Source organism: Schistocerca nitens, chromosome 4, assembly GCF_023898315.1.
Source record: "Schistocerca nitens isolate TAMUIC-IGC-003100 chromosome 4, iqSchNite1.1, whole genome shotgun sequence".
Classification (NCBI taxonomy): Eukaryota; Metazoa; Arthropoda; class Insecta; order Orthoptera; family Acrididae; genus Schistocerca; species Schistocerca nitens.
In genome coordinates, this window is record NC_064617.1 from 331,971,800 (window position 1) to 331,997,455 (window position 25,656).

Genomic DNA, 25,656 nt, shown 5'->3' on the forward strand with positions numbered 1-25,656 from the left:
TGCAGTGTTGTTCCTCTCCAAATACAGAAAACCAACTACCACACAATATTCCAATACGTCCATGGGATGCACCAGTTTGTTTTGGCTCCTCTATCAGCATGTTGTGATACTGTGGCACAGGGATAATAAATAGGAAGACTGAACAATTCCCCTGATCCTCTTTATACACACAGGAATCTGAATTTGTTGACTGAAGTTCATATTCTTCCAGAGTTCCATTTAACTTGACATGTTACTGTTAACCTGTCTGATGTGTCCTTCATTCTTTAAGACTTTGATGAATGAGTCTATGCAGAGATGATATCCAACTGCAAGATATAAAAATTGAATTTGGCTAACATCAGTCTTGTATAGTTAAAAAGTCTCAATACTTGTAGCTGTATTTCCATTAATTCAACTCAGGTTCATTGGTACAATATTTGAACATGCTTTTCTGGCTTTTCTCCAAAGAACAGATGTGTCTCTAACATACTCATTTCTCAAAGCTGCCCATGATCAGTTATTTTTCTATTTTCTTCTCCGTCAACAATGTCTCAGGCACTGCTTTTGACTAGTGACTTGAGTTTATTGCATATAATCTCAAACCAGTCGACGATCTGGTCCCACTATATCCTTGGTGATCTCAGTTTTATGGGCATTAGGCTGTGGCTCAAGACATGCTTCTGTGCCTAATGTTTTCTCTCCTACTGTAGGAGACATCGTCAAAGTCTATACTGATATAGTAATTTAATTTTGAAAGTTAAAAATGCTCAGTAAGCCATCATTGCCAAACTGTCCACATGTGAGAACATCACAGTTTGTCCACGGTGTCATCCAGAAGCCACCAAAGATCGCAGAGTCATGTCAAAGTGTTTTATGGATTTTTTTACAGCAGAATGGTTGATGTTGTTTGCTTTTTCTAGCACTAAGGCTGACAACTTGTCTAATTTTAGTCCTTTATCTATTCCATTACAGGTGTTTTTATGGTTCTGAATTTCTAAGGGCTCTCTGTACATCTTAACATAGTACAGATTTAAAATTATACCATCAGAGAATTGGCTTTTGTGGTTGTCTGGTCCCAATGCATGATTGATTACTGGAAATTTATCTATGTTGCTTAGAAGGGATTTTTTTAAAGCCAAGTGTTGCTGCTTCTTTTAGTAGTTCATATGTACACCTGGCTACATGGGCAAGGAATTTTATTTACTCCTGCTGTGGCAAGTGGTGGGCATAAGTTCTTTGCAATATTCAGATATTCATCTACATTTATTTTCAGTTTAAACACTATCAATATCATGTCTTCTTAGCTCTCTGCTGATACAAAGGAACCAAAGGAAAACTTTTCCTTTAGCTGTTTCTTTTTTGCGAGAAGATACAGATCTTTTACTATATTGTAGTACACTTGACAGGTTAGCCATGCGGTCTAACGCACTGCTTTCTGGGCGGGAAGGCATGCTGCTCTCCGGCACTAATCCGCCTGGTGGATTAGTGTCGAGGTCCGGTGTGCAGGCCAGTCTGTGGATGGTTTTTAAGGCAGTTTTCCATCTTCCTCAGCAAATGTGGGCTGGTTCCCCTTATTCCGTCTCAGTTACACTTTCCCCACGTACGCATACACGATAATTACTCTACCATGCAAACATTGGGGTTACAATTGTCTGGTGTGAGACATTCCTGGGTGAGTCCACTGGGGGCCGAACTGTGCAATAACCCTGGGTTCGGTGTGGGGCAGCGGAGGGGTTAGTGGACTGCTGTAGCCTGTTGTGGGGTTGTGTACCACTGAGGCTACAGCGGGGACGAAGCCTCTCCATCGTTTCTAGGTCCCCAGTTCAATACAATACAATATTGTAGTACCCTATTTCTCTCTTTTTCAGAGCAACTGATTCATTTGACATTGGTTCTTAAATGACTGAACTATTCCTCCAAGTTCTGTGGCTCACGTATTATTTTAGCCTGCTCTACTGATGTCTCGATTACTCCACTTTTCTGCTTGGGATAGTTACTGGAGTTTTTTTTGCTAAGATTTTGAATTCAATAACCTTGTTAACCATCTCTCCTTTACCAAAAAGAAGAAAGACTTGACACCACCAGTCATAGTTCTATATTAAGGTATTGAAACATCTTGTACACCTTGAGATATGTCTCTCATTGGTCCTCATATATCAGAGTGGATTCACAAAAATTAAATAATCAGCTTCACCAGTTTTTCACAGGTTATTCAATATGTTTCGTCTTGTGAAATATATAGCAGTAATAATTTGAATTTTAACATCCAGACTGGAAGCTTTAATTTTATATATAGTTGTCAGATGATAAACATATAATAGTACAGACCACAAAAATGTGTCAAAAACTGTAAAAGAAACATCCACACTCCACAAAGCATCACTCTTCTGACTGGTTGGATGCAGTCCACCATGACTTCCTCTCCTGTGTCAGTCTCTTCAACTCAGAGCACCATTTGCACCCAATGTCCTCCCAGCATCCAATCTCTGTCTTCCCCTACAGAGTTTACCCTCTACAGCTCCCTCTAGCACCATGAAAGTTATTCCCTGATAGCACATGTCGTATCACCCTGTTCTTCTTCTTATCACTGTGCTTCATATTTTCCTTTCCTCACAAATTCTGCAGAAGATACCCTCTTTTCTTATCCTATCAGTCTAGCTAATTTTCAACATCCTTCTGTAGTAACATGTCTCAAACATTTTCTGGTTTTCCCACCATCCCTGACACCTTTCTATAAAATGTTGCACTTAAAACATTCTTACACATTTATTTCTCAAATTAATATCAGTGTTTGATGCAATAGTAGGTGGTGGTGGTGGTTAGTGTTTAATGTCCCGTCGACAACGAGGTCATTAGAGACGGAGCGCAAACTCGGGTTAGGGAAGGATTGGGAAGGAAATCGGCCGTGCCCTTTCAAAGGAACCATCCCGGCATTTGCCTGAAACGATTTAGGGAAATCACGGAAAACCTAAATCAGGATGGCCGGAGACGGGATTGAACCGTCGTCCTCCCGAATGCGAGTCCAGTGTGCTAACCACTGCGCCACCTCGCTCGGTGCAATAGTAGGAGTCATTGTTCTGCACACTTATGTCATGCATTCTCCAATAACTAGTGAGAGTTCAGTAGTGTTCTGAGCTTTCTGCTGTGAATTTCATAGCTAATGCATGTATTAAATGTGATGGTAGGGAGTTATTTAGTGAATTTTTATTCCATTTGCTGTGAGTTGTCAATGCTGATGGTGGTGGCAAGTAATAAATTCTACATAAGCAATCTGAGAGACAAAATTTGTAGGATACATACTTTCTTCAAGAGCAAAGCAAGTGCATGCACATACCACAACTGACATTTGCAGCAGGCAACAATGCAATCCCCATCCACGGATTGACCTGCACAAACTGCCATCTGTCATGAATCAGACTACAGTAGACTTCCTTGGCCAGGAGTACACTCTTAGGCTGTTCTCCTGACTTTATCTATCATGTGTTATTTTGCTTCCAAAGTAGCAGAATTCCTTCACTTCATTTACTCTGTGGTCCTCTATTTTAATGTTATGTTTCCACATTACTTTTGTCTCCCTTCCATTTCCACTCAATTCATATCATGTGCTCAGTACACTGTTCCTTCTCTTCAGTCACGCAATTCTTCCTTACTTTCAATGAGTACAGCAAAATCATCAGGAAATCTTTCATTGATATTATTACATGCTGAATTTTAATTCCATTCCTGAACCTATCTTTTATTTGTGTTATGCTTCTTAAAAGTGATGACTGAATTGTAGGGGAGAAAGGCTGCATCCCTTTCTTACATCATTTTTAATCCAAGTACTTCATTATTGGTCTTCCATTCTTATTGCTCCTTCTTGGTTCTTAAACATATTGTATATTACCCATCATTTCCTACAGTTTACATATTTTTTCTGAGAATTTTGAACATCTTGTATCATTTTACATTACTGAATGCTTTTTCTATGGCAGAAAATCCTGTACAGAGAGCCTTGATTTTTCTTAAGTCTTCCTTCCATTATCAAGCACAATGCCTGAATTGCCTCTCAAGTGCCTTTGTATCTCAAGCCAAACTGACTGTCACCTAACAAATCCTCAGTTTTCTTTTCCATCCTTCTGCATATTATTTTTGAATGATTGTACTGTTAAGCTGATTGTCAAAAATTCTCGCACTTTTATGCCCATGCTATCTTTGAGATGAAGTGTTGATATTTTTCTAAAAGCCTGATGGTATGTCTCCAGTCTCATAGATTCTACACACCAACTTGTAGAACCATTTTGTTGCCACTGTCCCCTAATGACTTTAGAAATTTCAAAGGACTTTTACATACACCTTACACCTTTTTTGACTGCAAGTCTTCCAAAGCTCTGTTAAATGCTGACTCTACTATTGGATCACCTATGTCTTCCAAATCAATCCCCATTTCTTCTTCTGTCATCATCAAACAAGTCTTTCTGCTTGTAGAGGCCTTCAACGTATTCTTTCCAACAATGCACTCTTTGCTCTGGATGTAACACTAGAACTGCACTAACACTCTTAATTCTGACATTTTTACTTTTAAATTCACTGAAAGTTGTTTTGACTTTTCTATATGCTGAATCTGTCCTTCTGATGAGCACTTATTTTTTGATGTGTTCACATTTTCTCCGCAACCACTTAGCTTTAGTGTTGTGACTCGCCGATCATTCAAAGCGCCGCCACGCAATTACGCGCGACCTCTACGTGTGGCGCTGTCTGTCAGCCATGCAGCAGCTGCGCCACCTAAGCGGCCAGCCAAGCAGCGGCCACTAGACTAGGACTCAGTGCTCATTCGAATGCTAACGTGTACACATCTCTTGCTTGTCAACTTACTCTGTGACTTATATGTGCTGCGTCGTTCTGTAATATATTTGTTAAACTTGACGTTATAACAATTGGCGACGAGGATGGGATTTTTTCTTTTCACCGTTGACCCACAGGATTCCATGGCTACTGTCGAGCAACTATTACAAAATCTCCTTGAACAGCAAATGCTTCTAACAGCGGCGATTCGCGATTTTGTCGCGGCGTCAAATGCGGGGCGTTTCTCATCGTTGGCTGCACCTCCGTTTCCTCCTTATGACGAGACGGCGGAAGACTGGTCTGATTATGAAAAACATCTTCGACAGCACTTCTTGGCATTTCATATCACGGGCGAACAACCATGTAAGTCTCTGGTCCTTTCCTGGATTTCACCTCAAATGTATCGGTTGTTGTCGCAATTGGCTCCTTTGAAAGATCCTGCATCTTTGTCCTTTGCTGAAATGTGCTCACTTCTGTCTGTCTATTTCCAGAAATTGAAGACTACGCTGAAACAGGCCCCGTGCCTGGCTACTTATCGACCTGGCCAACATCTTGTTCTTGCCACAGACGCCTCTCAATACAGGGTCGGTACAGTCCTTGCGCACCGTTTTTCTGACGGTTCGGAACAACCCATTGCTTATGCCTCCAAAACGCTCACAGATGCCCAACAAAAGTATTCTCAAATTGAAAAAGAAGCTTTGGTCATTATTTATGATCTTCATAAGTTTGGTGTTTTTCTCTATGGCTCAAAATTTCATCTTGTTACGAATCACAAACCACTTGTTTCCTTGTTTCATCCATCAACGTCACTTCCCGACAAGGCTGCACACCACCTCCAGCGTTGGGCTCTTTACTTGTCTCGTTTCAATTATGAGCTTCATTTCCGGCCGACGGCTCAACATGCAAATGCTGATGCTCTGTCTCTCCTTCCCATGGGTCCTGATCAGGCATTCGATAGGGACGAACTTTTGTGTTTCCACCTGGATGTTGCTGAGCAGCGGGTTGTGGACGGGTTCCCCATCACTGGAGACAGGTTGTCGGCTTCTAAGAGTTCTGACCCTACCCTCTCCCAGGTTTTACACTGTATTCAGAAGGGTTGGCCAGATCGCCAGTCCGCTAAGACTTCTGATCCGTTGCGGAACAACTACGCTTTGCGCTACCGCCTCACTGCTAGGGATGGTGTTATCCTACTCTCCACTGACAATGCTTCGCCGCGTGTCGTGGTACCTGCGTCTTTGCGTGCTTCGGTCTTGCGCCTCCTTCACCAAGGGCACTGGGGTGTGTCTCGCACAAAATCTCTGGTGCACCGTCATGTGTACTGGCCTGGCATCGACTCTGAAATAGCACACATGGTCACTGCCTGCGGCCCTTGTGCGTCACAGGCCGCTGCCCCGAAGTCATCTTTGTCACTGTGGTCTTCACCTGAGAAGCTTTGGGAGCGCATTCATGCTGACTTTGCGGGACCCTTTTTAGGTACTTATTGGCTCCTCGTAATTGACGCCTACTCTAACTTTCCTTTCATTGTCCGTTGCACGTCGCCTACCACCGCTGCAACCACCAGTGCTCTCGCCCGCATTTTTTCTTTGGAAGGCCTCCCCTCTACTCTTGTTACTGATAATGGTCCGCAATTTGCCTCTTCCGAATTTGCGGATTTTTGTGCTCGTCACGGCGTAATGCATGTCACGGCCCCGCCGTTCCATCCACAATCCAACAGTGAGGCTGAACGACTGGTCCACACATTTAAGGCTCAGATGCGGAAACTTCTGACTTCTTCTGCTGCTGATGATGTGCTTCTCCAGTTTCTGGCTTCTTACCGTTTCACCCCAATGGGCGACCACAGCCCAGCTGAGCTCTTAAATGGCCGACAGCCCCGCACGCTACTTCATCTTCTGCGGCCTCCCACCTCACGGCCGCGGGTGCCTTCCCTTGGCCGGTTCACCGCCGACGACCTCGTCTGGGTACGGGGATATAGCAGGCGGCCAAAATGGAGCCCGGGCCACATCTTAAGACACCGTGGCAGACACCTGTATGATATCCAGACGGACACGGGTGTTGCAGTGCATCATTCGGGCCAGCTTCCGCCTCGGGTGCCAGCAACGCCTGTTCCGAATGCCACTACACCACTTTTGGCCCTACCTGACGCTCGGGATCTTGGCATCTCTCAATACTCACAATGCAGCCCTCTCACTGTCATCACGATGCCAGCACAAGAACGGATGCCGCCAGGAGACGTGCCCATGCAGGAACCGGATAACCATCCTCTGTCAGAGCAAATCTACTCGCCTCCTCCTCCAACGAACACCAACACATTGCCCATGTCTCCTGTCATATCAACTGGACTTGCCGCAATGGGCAGATTGGTGCAGATTCGACCCCTACGTCTCCTGTCATCTCGACCCGTTATCATCGGGGACACTTCCGTCCTTACGGGAAGCCTCCTCCTTGAGACTTAACGGCGAGTCAAACAACGCCTATGGACGTTAGCCATCTCCAGGACACCTCCATCAAGACCAGTGCAACAATTTCAAAGGGGGAAAAGTGTTGTGACTCGCCGATCATTCAAAGCGCCACCGCGCAATTACGGGCGTCCTCTACGTGCGGCGCTGTCTGCCAGCCATGCAGCAGCTGCGCCACCTAAGCGGCCAGCCGAGCAGCGGCCGCTAGACTGGAACTCAGTGCTCATTCAAATGCTAACGTGTACACATGTCTTGCTTGTCAACTTACTCTGTGACTTATATGTGTTGTGTCGTTCTGAAATATATTTGTTAAACTTGACGTTATAACATTTAGCTTCCCTGCACTTCCTATTTATTTCATTCCCAAGTGACTTGCATTGTTATATTCCAGTCTTTTCCTGTGCTTGTTTGTACAGTATTTCCTTCTTTTGTCATTCAATTGAAGTATCTACTCTGTTACTGAAGGTTTCTCTCTGGTTGTCTTCCTTGTATTTATATTTATCAGTCCATCTTTTGTGATTGCACTTCTTGGAGATGTCCATTCCTCTTCACCAGAAATGCTTGATGTGGTATTCATTATTGTTTTATCTACAGCCTTACAGAACTCCAAACGCACATCATACTTCCTCAGTAGTTCAGTATCCCATATCTTTCCAGACTGATTCTTCCAGGCAATCCTCTCAAACTTCAGTCTTCTCCTCAACATCACATCATCTGCATGGGGATAGTTGTAAGATGATAACTGGAGTTTACACTGAATAAGGGCAGAGTTCAAAATTACACATTTACAGCACTGGCCACTGAATTATCACAACTCATCACACTGCAACTCAGAGAAAAAATTATTAATCACTACCACCTTTTTTTCATCTAATTTTGACCTAGTGACATATGATAGGTAGAAATGCCTTGATCTGAGGTAAATTTATTTATTTATTTATTTATCTGTCCAAGAACCATTTTTGCACATTGTTAGGACGGTGATAAGTCTAGTTAATTTACAATACAATAGTCATTTTGTCTACATTGTTGACATAATCAAATTCATAATAATGTAGGTTGGTGTACTACATTGCTTCTACATGTCATAATAGCAATTATAAAGTGTGATGACATGATAAGCACAACGCAAAACTATATTATGAACTGACATTTAGTAAAATTTGGTAAATGATGTATACTTATTACGATGTTCCATAAATTCAAACAAAGACTAGAAGCAGTGATCAAGAAAGAATTGTTTTATCTTTATTTGAAATTCATTTAATGTTGGTATGCATTTTAGGTAAGAAGGTAAATAGTTATATAATATAGCTCCAGTAAGATACACTTCTCTTTTGCATAAGTTTGTATTTACTGTGTTCATGTGTAGGTTCGTCTTCTGCCTAATTTCTTATGTGTGTATATCACAGTTGTGTCTGAAGAGTTTTTTCTTTTATAAGATGCTCCCTTCTGTGAAAATTAGTATTTCGTATACATACAAGCAAGGCAGTGGCAATATGTTGAGAGTTTTAAAAAGGGGTCAGCATGAATCCTTGCATTTAGATTTGTTTATCACTCTGATAATCGTTTTCTGTATTTTAAATGTTTTTGTAGAATTTATTCCATATATAAGTAGTGACTGTATACTACATTGGTACACTGTCAGCACTAATGAGCAGCTTGTATTCTGAGTGAGGATCATAACAGCATATGCTAGTCAATTCAGTCTCTTATTTAAATTGTTTAGGTGCACCTCTCACTTCAGATCTGCCTAAACATGAATACCTAGAAATTTTGTATGACTGACCTTCGACACATTTTTTCCTTCAATGGTGAAAACAGGGTTTGCAGGATGGAGGTTTCGTGTGGTGTGCAAGTTAACTGCCACATTTTTTTTCCTTTTTTTCAGAATTTGTGAGGAGTCTATTAGTCCTGCACCAGTGTATTAAGGTATGCATAACTGATATTGCAGCCTCCTGCAGATTTTCCTCATTCTGTGATTTAATTAGAATAGTAGTGTCATCTGCAAAGAGTACAGTGGTTTCATCATGTATTTTATTAGCCAAGTTATTTATATACAGCAGAATTAGGACAGGTCCCAGAACTGACCCTTGTGGGACTCCATACTTTATTTTCTTCTTATCACTGTAAAAGCTAGAAATTTTTTGTGTTTCACTGTCTTTGTCTTTTATTTCTGTAATCTGCTGATGATTACTGAGGTACGACTGGAGCAACCTTTCAGACTGGCCTCTAATTCCATAATTAATTTATGCAAGATAATGCCATGATCAATAACATCAAAGGCTTTACTTTGATCCAGAAATATCCCAGAAACACATTGCTTATCATCTACTGCTTTTAATAGTTCATTTAAGAAGGCAATATTTGCTGTCTCAGTTGACTTTCCAGCTCTGAACCCATGTTGGGAGCCCCTCTTTATTTAAGAAAACTGTTAATCTTCTATGGAACATTTTTTCCATAATTTCGCTGAAGCCTGACAATACTGACTCTGGTCTATAATTAGAAATGTCATTTTTTGCACCCTTCTTATGCAAAGTAGTTATTTTTGCAGTTTTTGGATTATGTGGAAACACACCACTCTCAAAAGATGAATTTACTATGTCTATTGGTGGTTTCACAATAAATGTTGAGCTAAATTTGATAATAGCATCTGGTATCTCATCAACACCCACTGAATACTTATTAGGCAATTCTTTTAGGATTCTTGACAGTTCCTCAGGTGTTGCTGGATACATGAATAATGTGTTTTGGTGAGTTTTTTGATCTGAATGACAGCTGGCTGTTTGTCAAGGTGTGTATTTATTAGCAGCTGTGCTATATTAGAGAAATAATTGTTGAAAGCACTAGCCACGTGTTTGGGGTCAGTTAGTTTATTTTTACTCATAATCAGCTCTATATTACTGTGATTAACTAGTTTGGTGCCCATGTCTTTCCTTATGATTTGCCAGGTTGCTTTAGTTTTATTCTTGGAATCACACAATATTTTGTCATTTTCTAGGTTTTTTTTAAAAATAATTAATGTCAGTATTCTTTTGTATCTTTTGAAATATGTAATAAAGTCAGGATTAGTGTTTTGCTTGGAGTATTCATATAATCTCCTTTTATTTTGACATGATATCCTTCTCCCTTTTGTAATCCACTTATTTGTTTTTTGAGTAGATTTAAATGTAGTCATTTTCTTGGGAAAAGCCATTTCAAAAAAATGTTTGAATATAGCCATAAACCTATGATATTTCTCAATGGTGTCATTACAGTCACATACATTTCCAACTTTCACCCTTTAGGAGAGAACAAAAATATTCCACATTTTTTGTGCTGAAATTCCTTACAGTGTATTGTATTCTACTGAGAATTGAGTGTCCTAAAATATTCATTGCAAGAATTTGAGCATTGTGATTACTAAAACCCGTGTTTACAACTTCTATGTTACAGGCATATTTGCACGTATATATCAAGATATGATCAATAATAGATGCAGAGGTTGGTGTTTCTCGAGTTGGTTTAGTTTCCACTGCACTGATGTTGAATGATGGTAGTAGATTTATAATGTCATCTCTGACTTTATTGGATTTTGAGAAATCAATATTAAAGTCACCACATATAATTATATTTTTCTTGGGAGAGTGAATTTCTTCCAAGAGTCCCCCATGTGATTGTAAAACACTTTTTTGTCTCCATCTGGTGAGCTGTATACACAAATAATAACTGTATTTTACCTTTGTAGTTCAGGTATAGAGAGTTCCATATTTTTTTTTTCCCAGGATAGTTTTCGGTGTTTAGTTACACTACTGAATTCAATATTTTCTCTAACATGTACACAGGTACCCCCATGACTGGATATTTTCCTACAAAATATGCTTGCAAGTTTGAACTGAGGAATGTATGTTTGCTCTAACATATCTGTAAAGCATAGTACAGAAATATCATTTAGGTCATTTAACATTACTTCTATTTCATTTAGTTCATTCGAGAGTGATTGAACATTTTGAAGGAAGAATTCAAAATTAGGTACGGGGAGTAAATCAGTTCCTGCTTGACCACTTACCTCACTATTTGAACTAGTATACCTAGTAGGATAAAATCCTAATGTTTTCCAGGGATGGCATTCATGGTGTTTGACATATGGCTTGCTGGTTCACCGTATGTGAGTTCCGGACTTTCTTCTGTTGAAATGTTCCCAATTTCCACTTTTTTTCGTCCTTTTTCACCCATCTGCCTATTAAACTGCCTTGTTACTGCATTTGATGACTTGAAATTTAACCTAGTAAGTGTGTTGCTGAGACTTTCTTTGAGCTCATTTTTTTGTTATGTACTGGTCCATAACTGTCTGTTTTTTTATGTGTGGTACTTTCACTTCAAGACTGGTACTTTTTATCTGACTGTCCATCTGCGTACGCTTTTCCCCTGTACCGGTACTGGTTTTTCAGTTTCCTCCATGTGTATGAAAGAAGGAAGCCTATTACAAATGTGAATCTTTCCTTGTTTGTTTAGATGTAAGCCATGAGTTGTATAGTCATTTCTTTTCAGGCATGTAATCTCGAAATTCACAGATAATCTCTTGCTACATACGCCTGTGGCAGTGTTGATTTTTTTAAACATAATGAGATATACAGATCTGATTTTTTTCATTTGTCTAAGCAGTATTGGATGAATTATTAAATTCATTCTGTCTGTGAGTTTAAGTATGTATTCCAAAGAATATATCACATTCTTCCAAATTCCTTCCAGAGGTTTTTCAGTGTCATTTGTGCCACCAATAACGATTAATAAATCACCTCACCTGAATATGTTTTTCATTCTACATGACCTATCTGAATTTAATTGTGATAGCACTACAAAAATAACAATAACTATAAAAAAATCTATATCAATGTGCATTTACAGGGCATATATGTGGACAAGGAATAAAAAGTTCCTGTATTTTCTATTTTGAATACAATAAAACTTTTCCCAGGTGGAAAGACACTATATTCCAAGTGCAAGTACATTTTACATTTTTTTCTGTGTTAGGTGACAATATACTTTCCCTCAGAACTGTAAAACTTACCAATCTGGCATTTTAGGAAATGAAAACCAGCAAAAAAACAACATGTTTTGCAAAGATTTTTGATGCATGACACCATGTACACTGTATATTTTCATACTACTGAAGTATAAATACAAATCCAACCAAATTAGCATTGTAGCTTTTGCATTGAAATACAAACTGTGCTGCATGATGCACTTTTGTCCCATGACCTTGCCGGACAATGGCAGCGGATATTCAGAGCATAGGACATGTGATGTAGTCATCCAATAACATCACTGTCAAGTAGCGCAAACACACAAATTTGAAAAGAAAAAAATTGTTTTAGAAATTGACAAAATATTTTGCAGAAGAAAATCTACTGTTCTAAAATGAAAGCTGGGCCAAAAAACATGGGTAATTGAGACACTTTTTAGTGTCGATTCAAGTGTAAATCAAAATTTTTTGTATTCAAATAAAAAAATAACAATGAAGATAAGAAAAATTGGGGAGAGAAAGACCTTAATGACAAACTTGTCCTGACTGAAAGCAAATTTCAGAGCAATAAGTATGGAAGCTGCACTTGACACATATGTTTTTGTTTTATGCTTAACACTTAGGAAACGAAGCATAAGTATACCACGGGCTGCAATTTTCTCGAAAACTGGACTCATCTTGTATGAGAGCAAGGTACAGACGTCCTGCTACCTGTCACTTGATAGGTGCTGCCTTCTGCTGCCTATTTAGAGAATTACTTCAAAAGAAGCAGTAGCAAATGTTAGAGCTGTTTCCTCTTTCACATTATTCTTCCCAAAAGTTTATTAATGACTTTGACAGTTAATCATTAAACAGTTAGACTCATAGCACTCTGTAGTAGAACACAGACTCTTGTGTTCTATTACAGAGATAATATAGAGGACAGTATTTGGATCACAACCAAATTATGACACAAGAGTTAAGAATTCTACACACATCAAAAAAGTTTTGCACCACCCCAGTTCCCAGAACCCCTGAAGATAAGGCATTGACTGTGGATATTGTATCACAGACACAGTCCCTTTGACTGTTCAGAGATGTCACTAAACCCGTCCAAAGATGTAAACAACCATGCATGAGCAGCACCTATTAGATGGAGGGGGTCCGCCAGCTGATGAGTTTCAGTCATTCCACCAGGAAGGAGGTACACGGCTCATGTTGTCTGTAGTTCAACCATGCCTAGACGGTCAATACTACAGTTTGATCATGTACACATTGTTACTTTGTGCCAGGAAGGGCTCTCAACAAGGGAAGTGTCCAGGCATCTCGGAGGGAATCAAACCGATGTTGTTCGGACATGGAGGAGATACAGAGAGACAGGAACAGTCGATGGCATGCCTTGCTCAGGCCGCCCAAGGGCTACTACTGCAGTGGATGACTGCTACTTACAGATTATGGCTCGGAGGAACCCTGACAGCAATGCCACCAAGAAACAGGATATCGTGCGCAACAGGCTGCATGATGAGCAACTTCACTCCCGACGTCCATGGCAAAGTACATCTTTGCCACCACGACACCATGCAGTGCGGTACAGATACACCTCACAACATGCCCAATGGATCGCTCAGGATTGGCATCACGTTCTTTTCACTGATGAGTGTCGCATATACCTTCAACCATACAATTGTCGGAGACGTGTTGGCATCCCGATCAGGCTGAATGCCTTAGACACACTGTCCAGCAAATGCAGCAATGTGGAGGTACCCTGCTGTTTTGGGGTGGCATTATATGGGGCCAATGTATGCCACTGGTGGTCATGGAAGGCACCGTAATGGTTGTACAATATGTGAATACCATCCTCCGACCAATAGTGCAACCATATCAGCAGCATATTGGTGAGGCATTGGTTTTCATGGGCGACAATTCACGCCCCCATCGTGCACATCTTGTGAATGGCTTCCTTCAGGATAATGACATCGCTTGACTAGAGTGGCCAGCATGTTCTCCAGACATGAACCCTATCAAACATGCCTGGGATAGATTGAAAAGGGCTGTTCATGGATGACGGGACCCACCAACCACACTGAGGGATCTACGCCGAATCGCTGTTGAGGTGTGAGACAATCTGAACCAACAGTGGCTTGATGAACTTGTGGATAGTATGCCACAACGAATACAGGCATGCATCACTGTAAGCGGACGTGTTTCTGGGTATTAGAGGTACCAGTGTGTACAGCAATCTGGACCACCACGTCCGAAGGTCTCGCTGTATGGTGGTACAAAATGCAACATTTAACATTGTCAGTGAGCATCTGAACTGGAAAACTGTATTTAATGTTTCAGGATTTGCTTTTAGCCACTGAAGTCAATAAAAATTGTATTTTCATTGCTACTAAACATACACACATTTTATTATTTATTAATGTGCACCTCAAAAACTTTTACTATATTCTCTGATCTGTAGATGTTTTTTTGTACATAAATATGATTTTATGAGGGACTGTGTGGAATTTGTGCCTCCTTGTAACTACTGAATGTATTTATGGGAAAACAATAAGGCTCCTTCATCAATAATTAAAAATCATAATTATTCACACCACTTTATCTGTAATCTAGAATATCTAGCAGATTACAACTGTACAAAAATTTCCTGATTTAAAATATAATTTTACCTGTTGAAGTGAAAATATCACTAACAAAACACAAGTAAAGATAATAATGTACATACCGGTTGGGCAGAAGTTTGGATCTCATTTTGAATGTCATCTGTTGTAGCTGCAATACTTCTGCGAAAACTTGAGGTAGTTCTTGTTTTGCTAGATGTAGATCTCGGTGTGTAGCTCCTGCTTGAAATAATGTTATCTTCTGTTGAAGCAGTGACCTGTTCATTTCTTGATGAATGGCTTTTATAAGACGCTGATCTTGATCTTGTAGGAAATGCTCTTCTGAATGATGGCCGAGGAGATGAATCCTGAGTTTCAGTACCACCTGGAGCAGTTACAATGTTTTCTGCTTCTGGCTTTGAAATGTGATGACTTCTGAAGTTTGACTTACTACGAAATGCTGCTCTGGTGCTCTGTGTAGGGGAAGTAATAGGAGTGTCCAGCTGCAGAGTGTCAGGTGTTGGTGGAGAAGGAGTCTCAACCTATAATAGGAACCAAATATTAGCAAAGGAAAACAGTTGTAACAGGCTTATAAAGTGCTGTCGAGCAAGGTCATCAAAAACTGAGGAACAAACACAATATTTAAGAGAAACTGTCAAAAACCCCTTCATAGGCATACCTCACCTTCAGCCTTTCATTTTTAATGATATCAACATTTGAAGAACTAGCTTTTGTATGTTGCAGTTGATTTATTTTTCTTGAATGTGGTAGTTACTGCATGCCAGATGCTTCAGTATACTATCAAACAAATTTAATGTAAGTTACAAACATCATCATCCCTCTTTAATCACTTATCTTTAAGAAACAAGAAAAGATTGAATACAAAAATTACTACAGAGAGGTAGTGGAAAGCTAAACGCTGACATTCCAATGAAAGAAGATTGTATCCATGACTGTGATTTTTGGGCACAATGAAAAAGTGAAAAGCATGCTGTCGTAATTAGGGCTGTTACTCAAGTGTCATCTAGCCAATCTGTTGGAGTTCTTCTATAATTTTCCCACATTAATTTCAAAAATATATCCAAATGATTCCCAGAATATGACCTGGCTGGCTTTTTCCCTATTTTTTTTTTTTTTTCCAAACCTGTACACATATTCTATCTCTTTTGACCTAAATATCAATGAAAATTACAACTCTAATGAAAATAAATGAATATCTACCTTGTTTATCTCTTCAGTAGCAGTGTCTTTCTTGCTGTCAAGTGGTCTACTGCCTCGCAAGGAGTAGCCATTGGAAGATTTATGTGGGCTCCGTGATGAGGAACGGACTGTTGGCTTTGTCACTTCCCTCTCAGATGGTGGCGAGGGTGCCAACTGAAACAGAATATTAATGTACACTGAAAAGACATCTGAATGGAAACCCAGACAGTGATTTTTAGTAACTAAGTATGACATAATACCTTTGTAAACCAAAATGGACATCATGTGCTTTCAGCACACCAGAATGTAACTGAACAAGTAAGTTTGCAGCTATAAGTAATCTAATTTTACTTCATTTACTCATATCAGATGATCTACCACAGATATATGAAGTGTAAGTCAAAAATGATATAAAATAACAAAACTAATAACAAATATAACAAACTATTGCAAATTGTAAATTATTATAAATGATTAAACAATAGATCAGATGTATTAGGAAAACTAATACAGTTAACAAACTTCACCCAGCACCAGGCAAATCATTCATCTTGAAACAATGGTCAGAATTTAATGTCTCATCAACAACAAGATTATTGGAGGCAGAGGAAAGTGTCCGTTGCTTGTTGCAAGGATCCTTCTGGTATCATCTGGAGTGATTTATTAAAACTAAATGTCTGTACAAAATTATGAACCAATGAAGAAATAACACAGCCAACTGTTTGCAAATATTACCATTACTATTTTTTTATATACATTGACCTAGGTTTTTAGGATGTCTCCATTAGAACGAAATTTTAACAACTGTAAAGTTACATTGTGAGAAGTCAATAGTCAAAAGTTTCGAACAGACATGCTCAAGACAAAAATTAAAAATTACAAATGTTCCAGCCTTTTGTACATATACTTCACAATGAACAGCAGCAGACTGTTGCAGTCTGTATTGTTTACTGCAAGTTATACGTACCAAAGGCTGGAACATTTTTCATTTTTAATTTCTGACTTGAGCATGTTTGCTCGAAACTTTGACTATTGCCTTCTCGCAATGCAACTTTACAGTTGTTAAAATTTCATTCTGACGAAGACATCCTTAGAGGTGTTGAAATCTGGGTCAATGCATTAAAAAAATTATTTGCAAACCAGTTGGCTGGTATCTCAAGCAATAGCATACTTCATCTCTGAACAATATCTTCCCACTGCATTGTCTCAAGCAGCATGAACAATGGTGCACATATATTGCCTATTCTTCTCCAGAGTATTTTTGTACTAGCTTATCAAACCACTCAGAGACTGAAATATGCCACTGTCAAACACCTCCATAAGAAAGGTGATAGGAGAGATGTCAATAACTACCATCACTCCTGACAACATTTTCCAAAATTTTTGAGAAGGTGTTATATTCTACAATAGTATCTCATCTGAGCAACAACAATATCCTCAGTAAATCACAGTTGGAATTTCAGAAAAGTTGTTCTATTGAGAATGCCATTCACCAAATTTTATACACATTAAAAAACAAATTAGTGCCAGTTGATGTTTCCTGTGAACTATCTAATGCATTTGTGTGAATCACAATATTCTCCTAGGCACATTGAAGTTTTATGGGACTGATGGTATGGCCAGCCAGTCAATAATGTCATATCTAACCTAAATAATGCAGAAAGAATGGTCTTCTGCCTAATATGTAGCAAACAGAATTAGTTGTTTTTGCAGACAACACTAGTATTTTAATCAATCCAGGCATACAAACAGAAACAGAATAAATAGTAAGCAATGTTCTTAGAAGTATCAATGGCTGGTTTTCTATGAATGATCTCACCCTCAGTTTTTAAAAGACACAACACATTCATTTCTGCACATTTAGGGGTACAACACCAATGAAAAGCATAATACATGCTGAGCAAATAATAAATAGTTTCGAAACTTCAAAGATGCCAACCACTTCCTTCACCAACTCTCCAACAACATCCCCACCCCCAGACCCTACTCGTCACTGTTGACTCCACCTCCAACAGCCCTCATGCCCAGGTCTTACTGCTATTGAACGATACCTTTCCCAACATCCTTCAGACTCCAAACCCACTACCTCATTTCTCATACAACTTACTAACTTTATGCTAACCCACATCTATATAAACAAATCTGCAGCACAGCCATGGGCACCTGCATGGCATCCTCCTATGCCAACTTTTTTATGGGACATATGGGGGTGACCTTCCTGGCATACCAAAACCCTAGTTTGGTTCAGGTTCACTGATGATATCTTAATGATCTGAACTCAGGGCCAAGACACTGTATCTTCATTCCTTCACAACCTCAACACCTCTCCCACATGCTTCACATGGTCCTCTTCAACACAGAGTGCCACCTTCCTAGATGTTGACCTCCTCCTCTCTGATGGCTCCATCTGCACCTCTGTCCACATTAAACCCACCAACCACCAACAGTACCTGCATTTTGACAGCTGTCATTCCTTTCACACCAAAAAATCCCTCCCATACAGCATATCCACCTGGGGACGATGTATCTGCAGTGATAAAAATTCCTTTGCTCAGTATACTGAGGGCCTCACCAAGGGCTTCACAGACAGGCACTATCCCCCAGAACTAGTCCACAAACAGATCTCCTGTGTCATTTCCCCTCACACCCCCAATCCTCCCACCACCATCAAAAACCAGCTACAAAGGAGTGTCCCCTTCATCACCCAGTACCATCCCAGACTGGAATAACAAAACCACATCCTTTGCCAGGGCTCTGATTACCTATCACCATGTCCTGAAATGAGGGACATTCTAGCTGAGATGCTTACCAAAACCCCTAAAGTGCTGTGCTGTCACCCACCCAATCTCCACAACATCCTAGTCCATCCCTATGCCACCCCCAATCCTAACCCCTTCCCACAAGGATCATATCCCTGTGGAAAACCCAGATGCAAAACCTGCCCAATCTACCCACTCAGGGCTTCCTATTCCTGTCCTGTCACAAGTTTCTTCTACCCCCATCAGGGTCCGGACCACCTGTGAATGCAGACATGTCATGTATCAGCTCTGCTGCTATCACTGCACAGCTTTTTATATTGGTACGACTACCAACCAGCTGTCCACCAAGATGAATGGACACTGCCAAACTATGGCCAAGAGCAAAGTAAACTACCCTGTGGCACAACATGCAGCTGAACATACTTGACTTCAATGGCTGCTTCACTACCTGAGCCATATGAGTCCTTCCCTCCACCACCAGCTTTTCTGAACTGCACAGATGGAAGTTATCCTTACAAAACATTATAAACTCCTGCAATTATTCTGGCCTTAACCAATAGTAACTACTGTCCCCACACCTTCCACCCTACAGTTTCCACACCCTCTGTCCATCATCCCCCCCCCCCCCCCCATTCTCATCTCTCAACACGTCCATTTGCTGCCCTCTGACAATGCATCTGCCCATCTTTCTCCGCTCCTCTCCTTTCACCTCCCTGCCCCACAATCTCCTTACACTGCACCTCTTGACGTTCTAGTCCCTGCACACTCCACCAGGCAGTGTTCGTCTCTCTCCCTGCCTGCACACTGCTATCCCTTCCCCTCCCCTGCCCCCTCCAGATTGTTGCTTGAATCCCACGTGATAGTTGCATTACAACCCGAGATGCTGGAGTTGGTGGTTATGTGTGCATTAGGTGCGCTTGCTTGTGTATGTGAATACTTACAGAGACAGTAATATTTTAAGATACGCTTAATTTTAATTGAAATTGGTGAATTTGTCCGTGAGCTATGTAAAGTTTCCACTTACAGTACATCAGATTTTGCTATGATATGAATGTCAAATGGAAGCGACATGGATTTGTGAACGTGCATTATAGAGACGATCATGTTCAAATGTGATATATGTTTCTAGCAAATAATATAAAATCAAATCAAAGCTGCTGTAATACAATGCAATGAGTACAAGAAAAATAACATTCAAAACATTCACTAACATTTGTGGTCATGTCTCATATTGCAGTTGTGTTATTAAATAATAAGATACTAATTTATGTATTTTACCAATTAATAGTAAGGTGTGGTAAAGTGACCAGGATGGGAGAAGGGGGCCATTGCATACTTTTTGCCCTCAAAAACAGTGCTGCCTGCTGAGAAGAGGTAAGGCTAGGTCTAATATACACAGCCATTGATCTCAGCATGTTTGACAGAGGAAGACTGTCCTGTTATTTTTAACAGGTTTGCTTATAAATAACTTTCCTGCTACCATTCATGGTTTTCTTTTATTTATATTTTAGATGACGTGCTTTGGGAAATGATTCACATTTTCAAGTGCATTTATCTCTGTACTACCCCATTTTTATGTAATAATTTTGATGAGTAAGGTTCTGCTCTGTTCTGTTGACTCTACTGCAATATAAAAAAACTGGCGATTTTTAGTTGGTTATTGATCTGTATATGTAGTTAGTGGTGAAATTTGGAAGGACTTGTACTTACAGTTTTCTTACTGTCCTTTCTGCAGAGGCTCACACTTGTTAAACATCAAAAAACTATAAGTACAAGTTCTTCCAAATTTTGCCACTAACTACATACAGTACACAAATTGATAACCAACTAAAAATGGCACATTTTTATATACTGCAGTAAAGTGAACAGAACAATGCAGAACCTCACACATCAAAAACATTACTCATAGTATACGGAGAAAAATGCACTTAATGTGGGGATCATTTCTTGAAACATGCCATGTAAAGTATTGTTGTTGTGGTCTTCAGTCCTGAGACTGGTCTGATGCAGCTCTCCATGCTACTCTATCCCGTGCAAGCTGCTTCATCTCCCAGTACCTACTGCAACCTACATCCTTCTGAATCTGCTTAGTGTATTCATTTCTTGGTCTACGACTTTTACCCTCCACGCTGCCCTCCAATACTAAACTGGTGATCCCTTGATACCTCAGAACATGTCCTACCAACCGATCCCTTCTTCTAGTCAAGTTGTGCCACAAACTCCTCTTTTCCCCAATTCTATTCAATACCTCCTCATTAGTTATGTGATTTACCCATCTAATCTTCAGCATTCTTCTGTAGCACCACATTTCGAAAGCTTCTATTCTCTTCTTATCCAAACTATTTATCGTCCATGTTTCACTTCCATACATGGCTACACTCCATACAAATACTTGCAGAAACGACTTCCTGACACTTAAATCTATACTCGATGTTAACAAATTTCTCTTCTTCAGAAATGCTTTCCTTGCCATTGCCAGTCTATATTTTATATCCTCTCTACTTCGACAATCATCAGTTATTTTGCTACCCAAATAGCAAAACTCCTTTACTACTTTAAGTGTCTCATTTCCTAATCTAATTCCCTCAGCATCACCCGATTTAATTCAACTACATTCCATTATCCTCGTTTTGCTTTTGTTGATGTTCATCTTATAACCTCCTTTCCAGACACTGTCCATTCCGTTCAATTGCTCTTCCAAGTCCTTTGCTGTCTCTGACAGAATTACAATGTCATCGGCGAACCTCAAAGTTTTTATTTCTTCTCCATGGATTTTAATACCTACCCTGAATTTTTCTTTTGTTTCCTTTACTGCTTGCTCAATACACAGATTGAATTACATCGGGGAGAGGCTACAACCCTGTCTCACTCCCTTCCCAACCACTGCTTCCCTTTCATGTCCCTCGACTCTTATAACTGCCAGCTGGTTTCTGTACAAATTGTAAATAGCCTTTCACTCCCTGCATTTTACCCCTGTCACCTTCAGGATTTGAAAGAGAGTATTCCAGTCAACATTGTCAAAAGCTTTCTCTAAGTCTACAAATGCTATAAGTGTAGGTTTGTCTTTTCTTAATCTAGCTTCTAAGATAAGTCGTAGGGTCAGTATTGCCTCACGTGTTCCAATATTTCTGCGAAATCCAAACTGATCTTCCCCGAGGTCGGCTTCTACCAATTTTTCCATTCGTCTGTAAAGAATTCGTGTTAGTATTTTGCAGCCGTGACTTATTAAACTGATAGTTTGGTAATTGTCACATCTGTCAACACCTGCTTTCTTTGGGATTGGAATTATTATATTCTTCTTGAAGTCTGAGGGTGTTTCACCTGTCTCATAAATTTTGCTCACCAGATGGTAGAGTTTTGTCAGGACTGGCTCTCCCAAGGCTGTCAGTAGTTCTAATGGAATGTTGTCTACACCCGGGGCCTTGTTTCGACTCAGGTCTTTCAGTACTCTGTCAAACTCTTCACGCAGTATCATTATCTCCCCAAAAGTGGCCAAGTTCTCCAACCCAATAAGAGTTAGTTAGTTAAAAAAAAAAACATGCGTAACACAACGGATAAAAAAGATGAAGCTATCAGCCATCATTCTATTCCTTTGTGACAATTTTCAATTAATTAAGTTACATTATTTAAAATCATCTCTGTTCTATATGGCCTAGTACAAAAGTGCGATTGAAAATGATCTGCTGGAGCCACTGTTGTTCTTTCTGATACTAGGTTGTGAAGATGCATAGAAAATGTGCCTGGAAATCAGAAAAACATGGAATACTGTTGCCATGGCACTGAAAGCATTTAGATATGGAAAATTTGTCACTATGTAAGCATTCAGAAAAAGGCATGTAGTACCGATAGCTTATAATTTACATAGATTCAAAATGCAAAATGCGTAGGTTGTATGCTTCTATCAGTAAGCATGATTTGCTGAAAACTAAATTTCTCTTTGTGTGGTCACTTAAGTATTTCCGCCCCCCTTCCCCCCCCCCCCCCCCCCCCACTTTCCCCATTCCTATGCAGCCTGGGTTGGATCTTAAGCAAAAAATTTAGCAAGCACTGCTGTAATGTGTAAAAGATGGTGGGTATGAATTACAAACTCTCATCTTTAGGTATTTAAAAAAAAAATACTTTATAAATGCTCAGAATTTAGCCGTATTTAAAAATTATTTTGTGATGTGTACGTAAAATAGTTCATTCCATATCATTACAATTTATCAGGCAAATGATCCATAAAACATGAAACTAACTAACTAACTCTACTTTCCAAGCCTATTTCTGTTCTTAATCCCTTTCCAAATTGTTAAAAAGTATGGTACAAGAACCATTCCCAGTGTCCCATACCATGTAGGTACTCTTGTGGTTATGTTACATCACGTGCTACATTTGTTTCAACCTTTCCAATTTCAACAACAACAGGTGCATTTCATCATATAAGGAAAATACTAAAGTGATTTACACGCAGTTTTGGGACAAGAGAGAAGGAAGATTTTCTGTATAGTTGCAACTATCTCAACCCAATCTGCCAATGCATGAGTTTTGTAGAGTCCACTCTTGGTGAGATAGCTGGTCACATATATTATTACCGTATTTACTCGAATCTAAGCCGCACTTTTTTTCCGGTTTTTGTAATCCAAAAAACCGCCTGCGGCTTAGAATCGAGAGCAAAGCAAGCGAAAGTTCTGTAAAATGTTGGTAGGTGCCGCCACAACTAACTTCTGCCGTCGAATATATGTAGCGCTACACAGGCATGCTTTGTAACGTAGAGATGGGTCGAACTCGTTCATTCCCGTGAACTACTTCATTCGTTTCACTCTGCCGTGAAGCGTTCAAATGAAGTAGTTCTTTCATGAAGTACGGAAGCCTGGCGAAGTTGCCCAGTTTGCCGCTCAGCCGCGGCTACGCTCGCTTCGCCTCGCTCGTACAATAAAGCTTCGTAATACTTCCTAATTTTACCAACAGATGGCCGAACTATGCACTAACGTGCACGCAACGTTTTACGCTCTTACAGTGTATTACATTTAATCTTGCTCGACATTTTCTCATGAAGCGCCCAAAAAAGTCTTTATCTGCCAAGTGAAACCTTATTTGTTGTATTCATGGACTGAAAACTAGGGCTACCAACGAAATGCAGTCCAATTTTATGTTCCTTTTAAAATTTAACGCAAAATAGAATGAGTATATTTACCACTGTTACAAAGTCTATATACCTACGTTAAGTAATTATTCAGAAGTTTTCCTGTAGATTTTATTTTTGTTAAGAATAATAACCCTCCAAATTCAAAACGTAAACTGTCACCTGTACGATTTCAGGTAAAATCTCTCTTTATTTTCTTTGGAAAGCAGTTTTTGTGTCTTTTCACTCTCATACAATGGCAAGCAACTCGCGATCGCGTGAAAGTAGTGAAATTTGGGGTTTCTTCGCCGATTTAGGTGATGGGAAAGCAAAGTCTAATTGTTGTTCTAAGTGTATTTCATATAAAGGAGGAAGGAAGGAATCTAGCGCGTCATGTTCGAGTGCTGCATCCAACAGTGTCAATGTCAGTCAGGCGCTTAACGCCCCCTGCTCCTGCATCTTCCGATATTTCTTGGACAAAAAACCCGGACAATCCGGAACCAACATCAGCAAATGCCAGAAGCGAACAGCAGTTGGTGCCAGAAAATAACAGTATCACTTCACTATCAGACAGCAGACATCAATATCACGGAACGTTACCTATGTATTTTCCGAAACCTCTTTCTAACAAAAGAAATCAGGAGATAGATTTCGCACTTCTGCAGACTGTTGTAAAGGATTATTTGCCCTTCAACATAGCGGAAAGCAAACATTTCCAAAGTTTTGTAGGCAAACTGAATGGTGCTTACAGACTGTCATCTCGGAAGACCATTTCCAACACACTGCTACAACAGTGCGCCATGATGAAAGAAATTGTGAGAGTCAAAATTAATTCTGCGGAAGCGGTTGTGCTGACAATGGATGGGTGGACCTCAACTACAAATGAGAGTTATTTGTCGGTGACAGCACACTACATTAAAGACCTGGAGCTGGCGCCTTCCCTCCTAGAGTGCTTTAAATACGACGAAAGGCACACGTCAGAAAAACTCTCGGAAGAACTGCTACGTGTCACAAGGGAATAGGGCATTCAAGAAAAAGTCGTGTGTGTTGTCAGCGACAATGCTGCTAATATTGTGGCAGCTGTAAGACTCAGCCTGGAAACACATCCCCTGCTTTGCGCACACACTCAATTTAATTGTTCAGAATGGGCTTCCGCACATTCAACCCATTCTGAATAAAGTAAAAAAAAAATTGGTGATTTTTTTAAAAGAAGTTCGCAGGCCTGCACGAAACTGAAAAAGATACAGGAACATTTAAAAGAGCCAGTTCTGACACTAAAACAGGACACTGTTACAAGATGGAATTCAACCTATGATATGCTGCGAAGAATAATCGAGGTTAAGAATTCCCTAATGACAGTTATCACTCTGAATTATCCGGATCTTCCAAATCTGACCGCAAAGGACATTGCAAGTGTAACACAAGCCTGTGACCTGTTGAAAGTTTTCAAAGACTGCACTGAGGAAATGTCAAGTGAAAATGTTGTCTGTCAGTTGTACTCCTTAGTCGCTCGTTGAAAAAATGGTGTTGCAGGTTTGTTAATAACACTGAAATTCATGTAGACGTGCAACAGATGGCCGGAAAGTTAGCTGAAGACCTAAAACGACGATTTAGAAATATAGAGGAAAATTCAATTTTCGAGGAAGCAACTGCATTGGATCCCGGTTCAAATTACATGGTTTTTCTGATAAAAATTCTGCTGAGAAGGTGAAATTAAACCTGATCAGGCACTGTGAGAAATTTG

The 25,656-nt window shown here is 39.9% G+C and overlaps 1 protein-coding gene across 1 annotated transcript in view; it reads right to left on the reverse strand.

Annotated features, from left to right (window-relative positions):
- LOC126252285 (mucin-5AC-like) overlaps nt 1-25,656 on the reverse strand; it is a 519,485-nt gene that overhangs the window by 189,350 nt on the left and 304,479 nt on the right. The window contains exons 13-14 of the mRNA XM_049953159.1: nt 16,071-16,223; nt 14,975-15,391 (exon numbers count right to left, since the gene is read on the reverse strand). Of these exons, the coding sequence (XP_049809116.1) occupies nt 14,975-15,391; nt 16,071-16,223 (570 nt within the window). The remainder of the gene's footprint in view (nt 1-14,974; nt 15,392-16,070; nt 16,224-25,656) is intronic.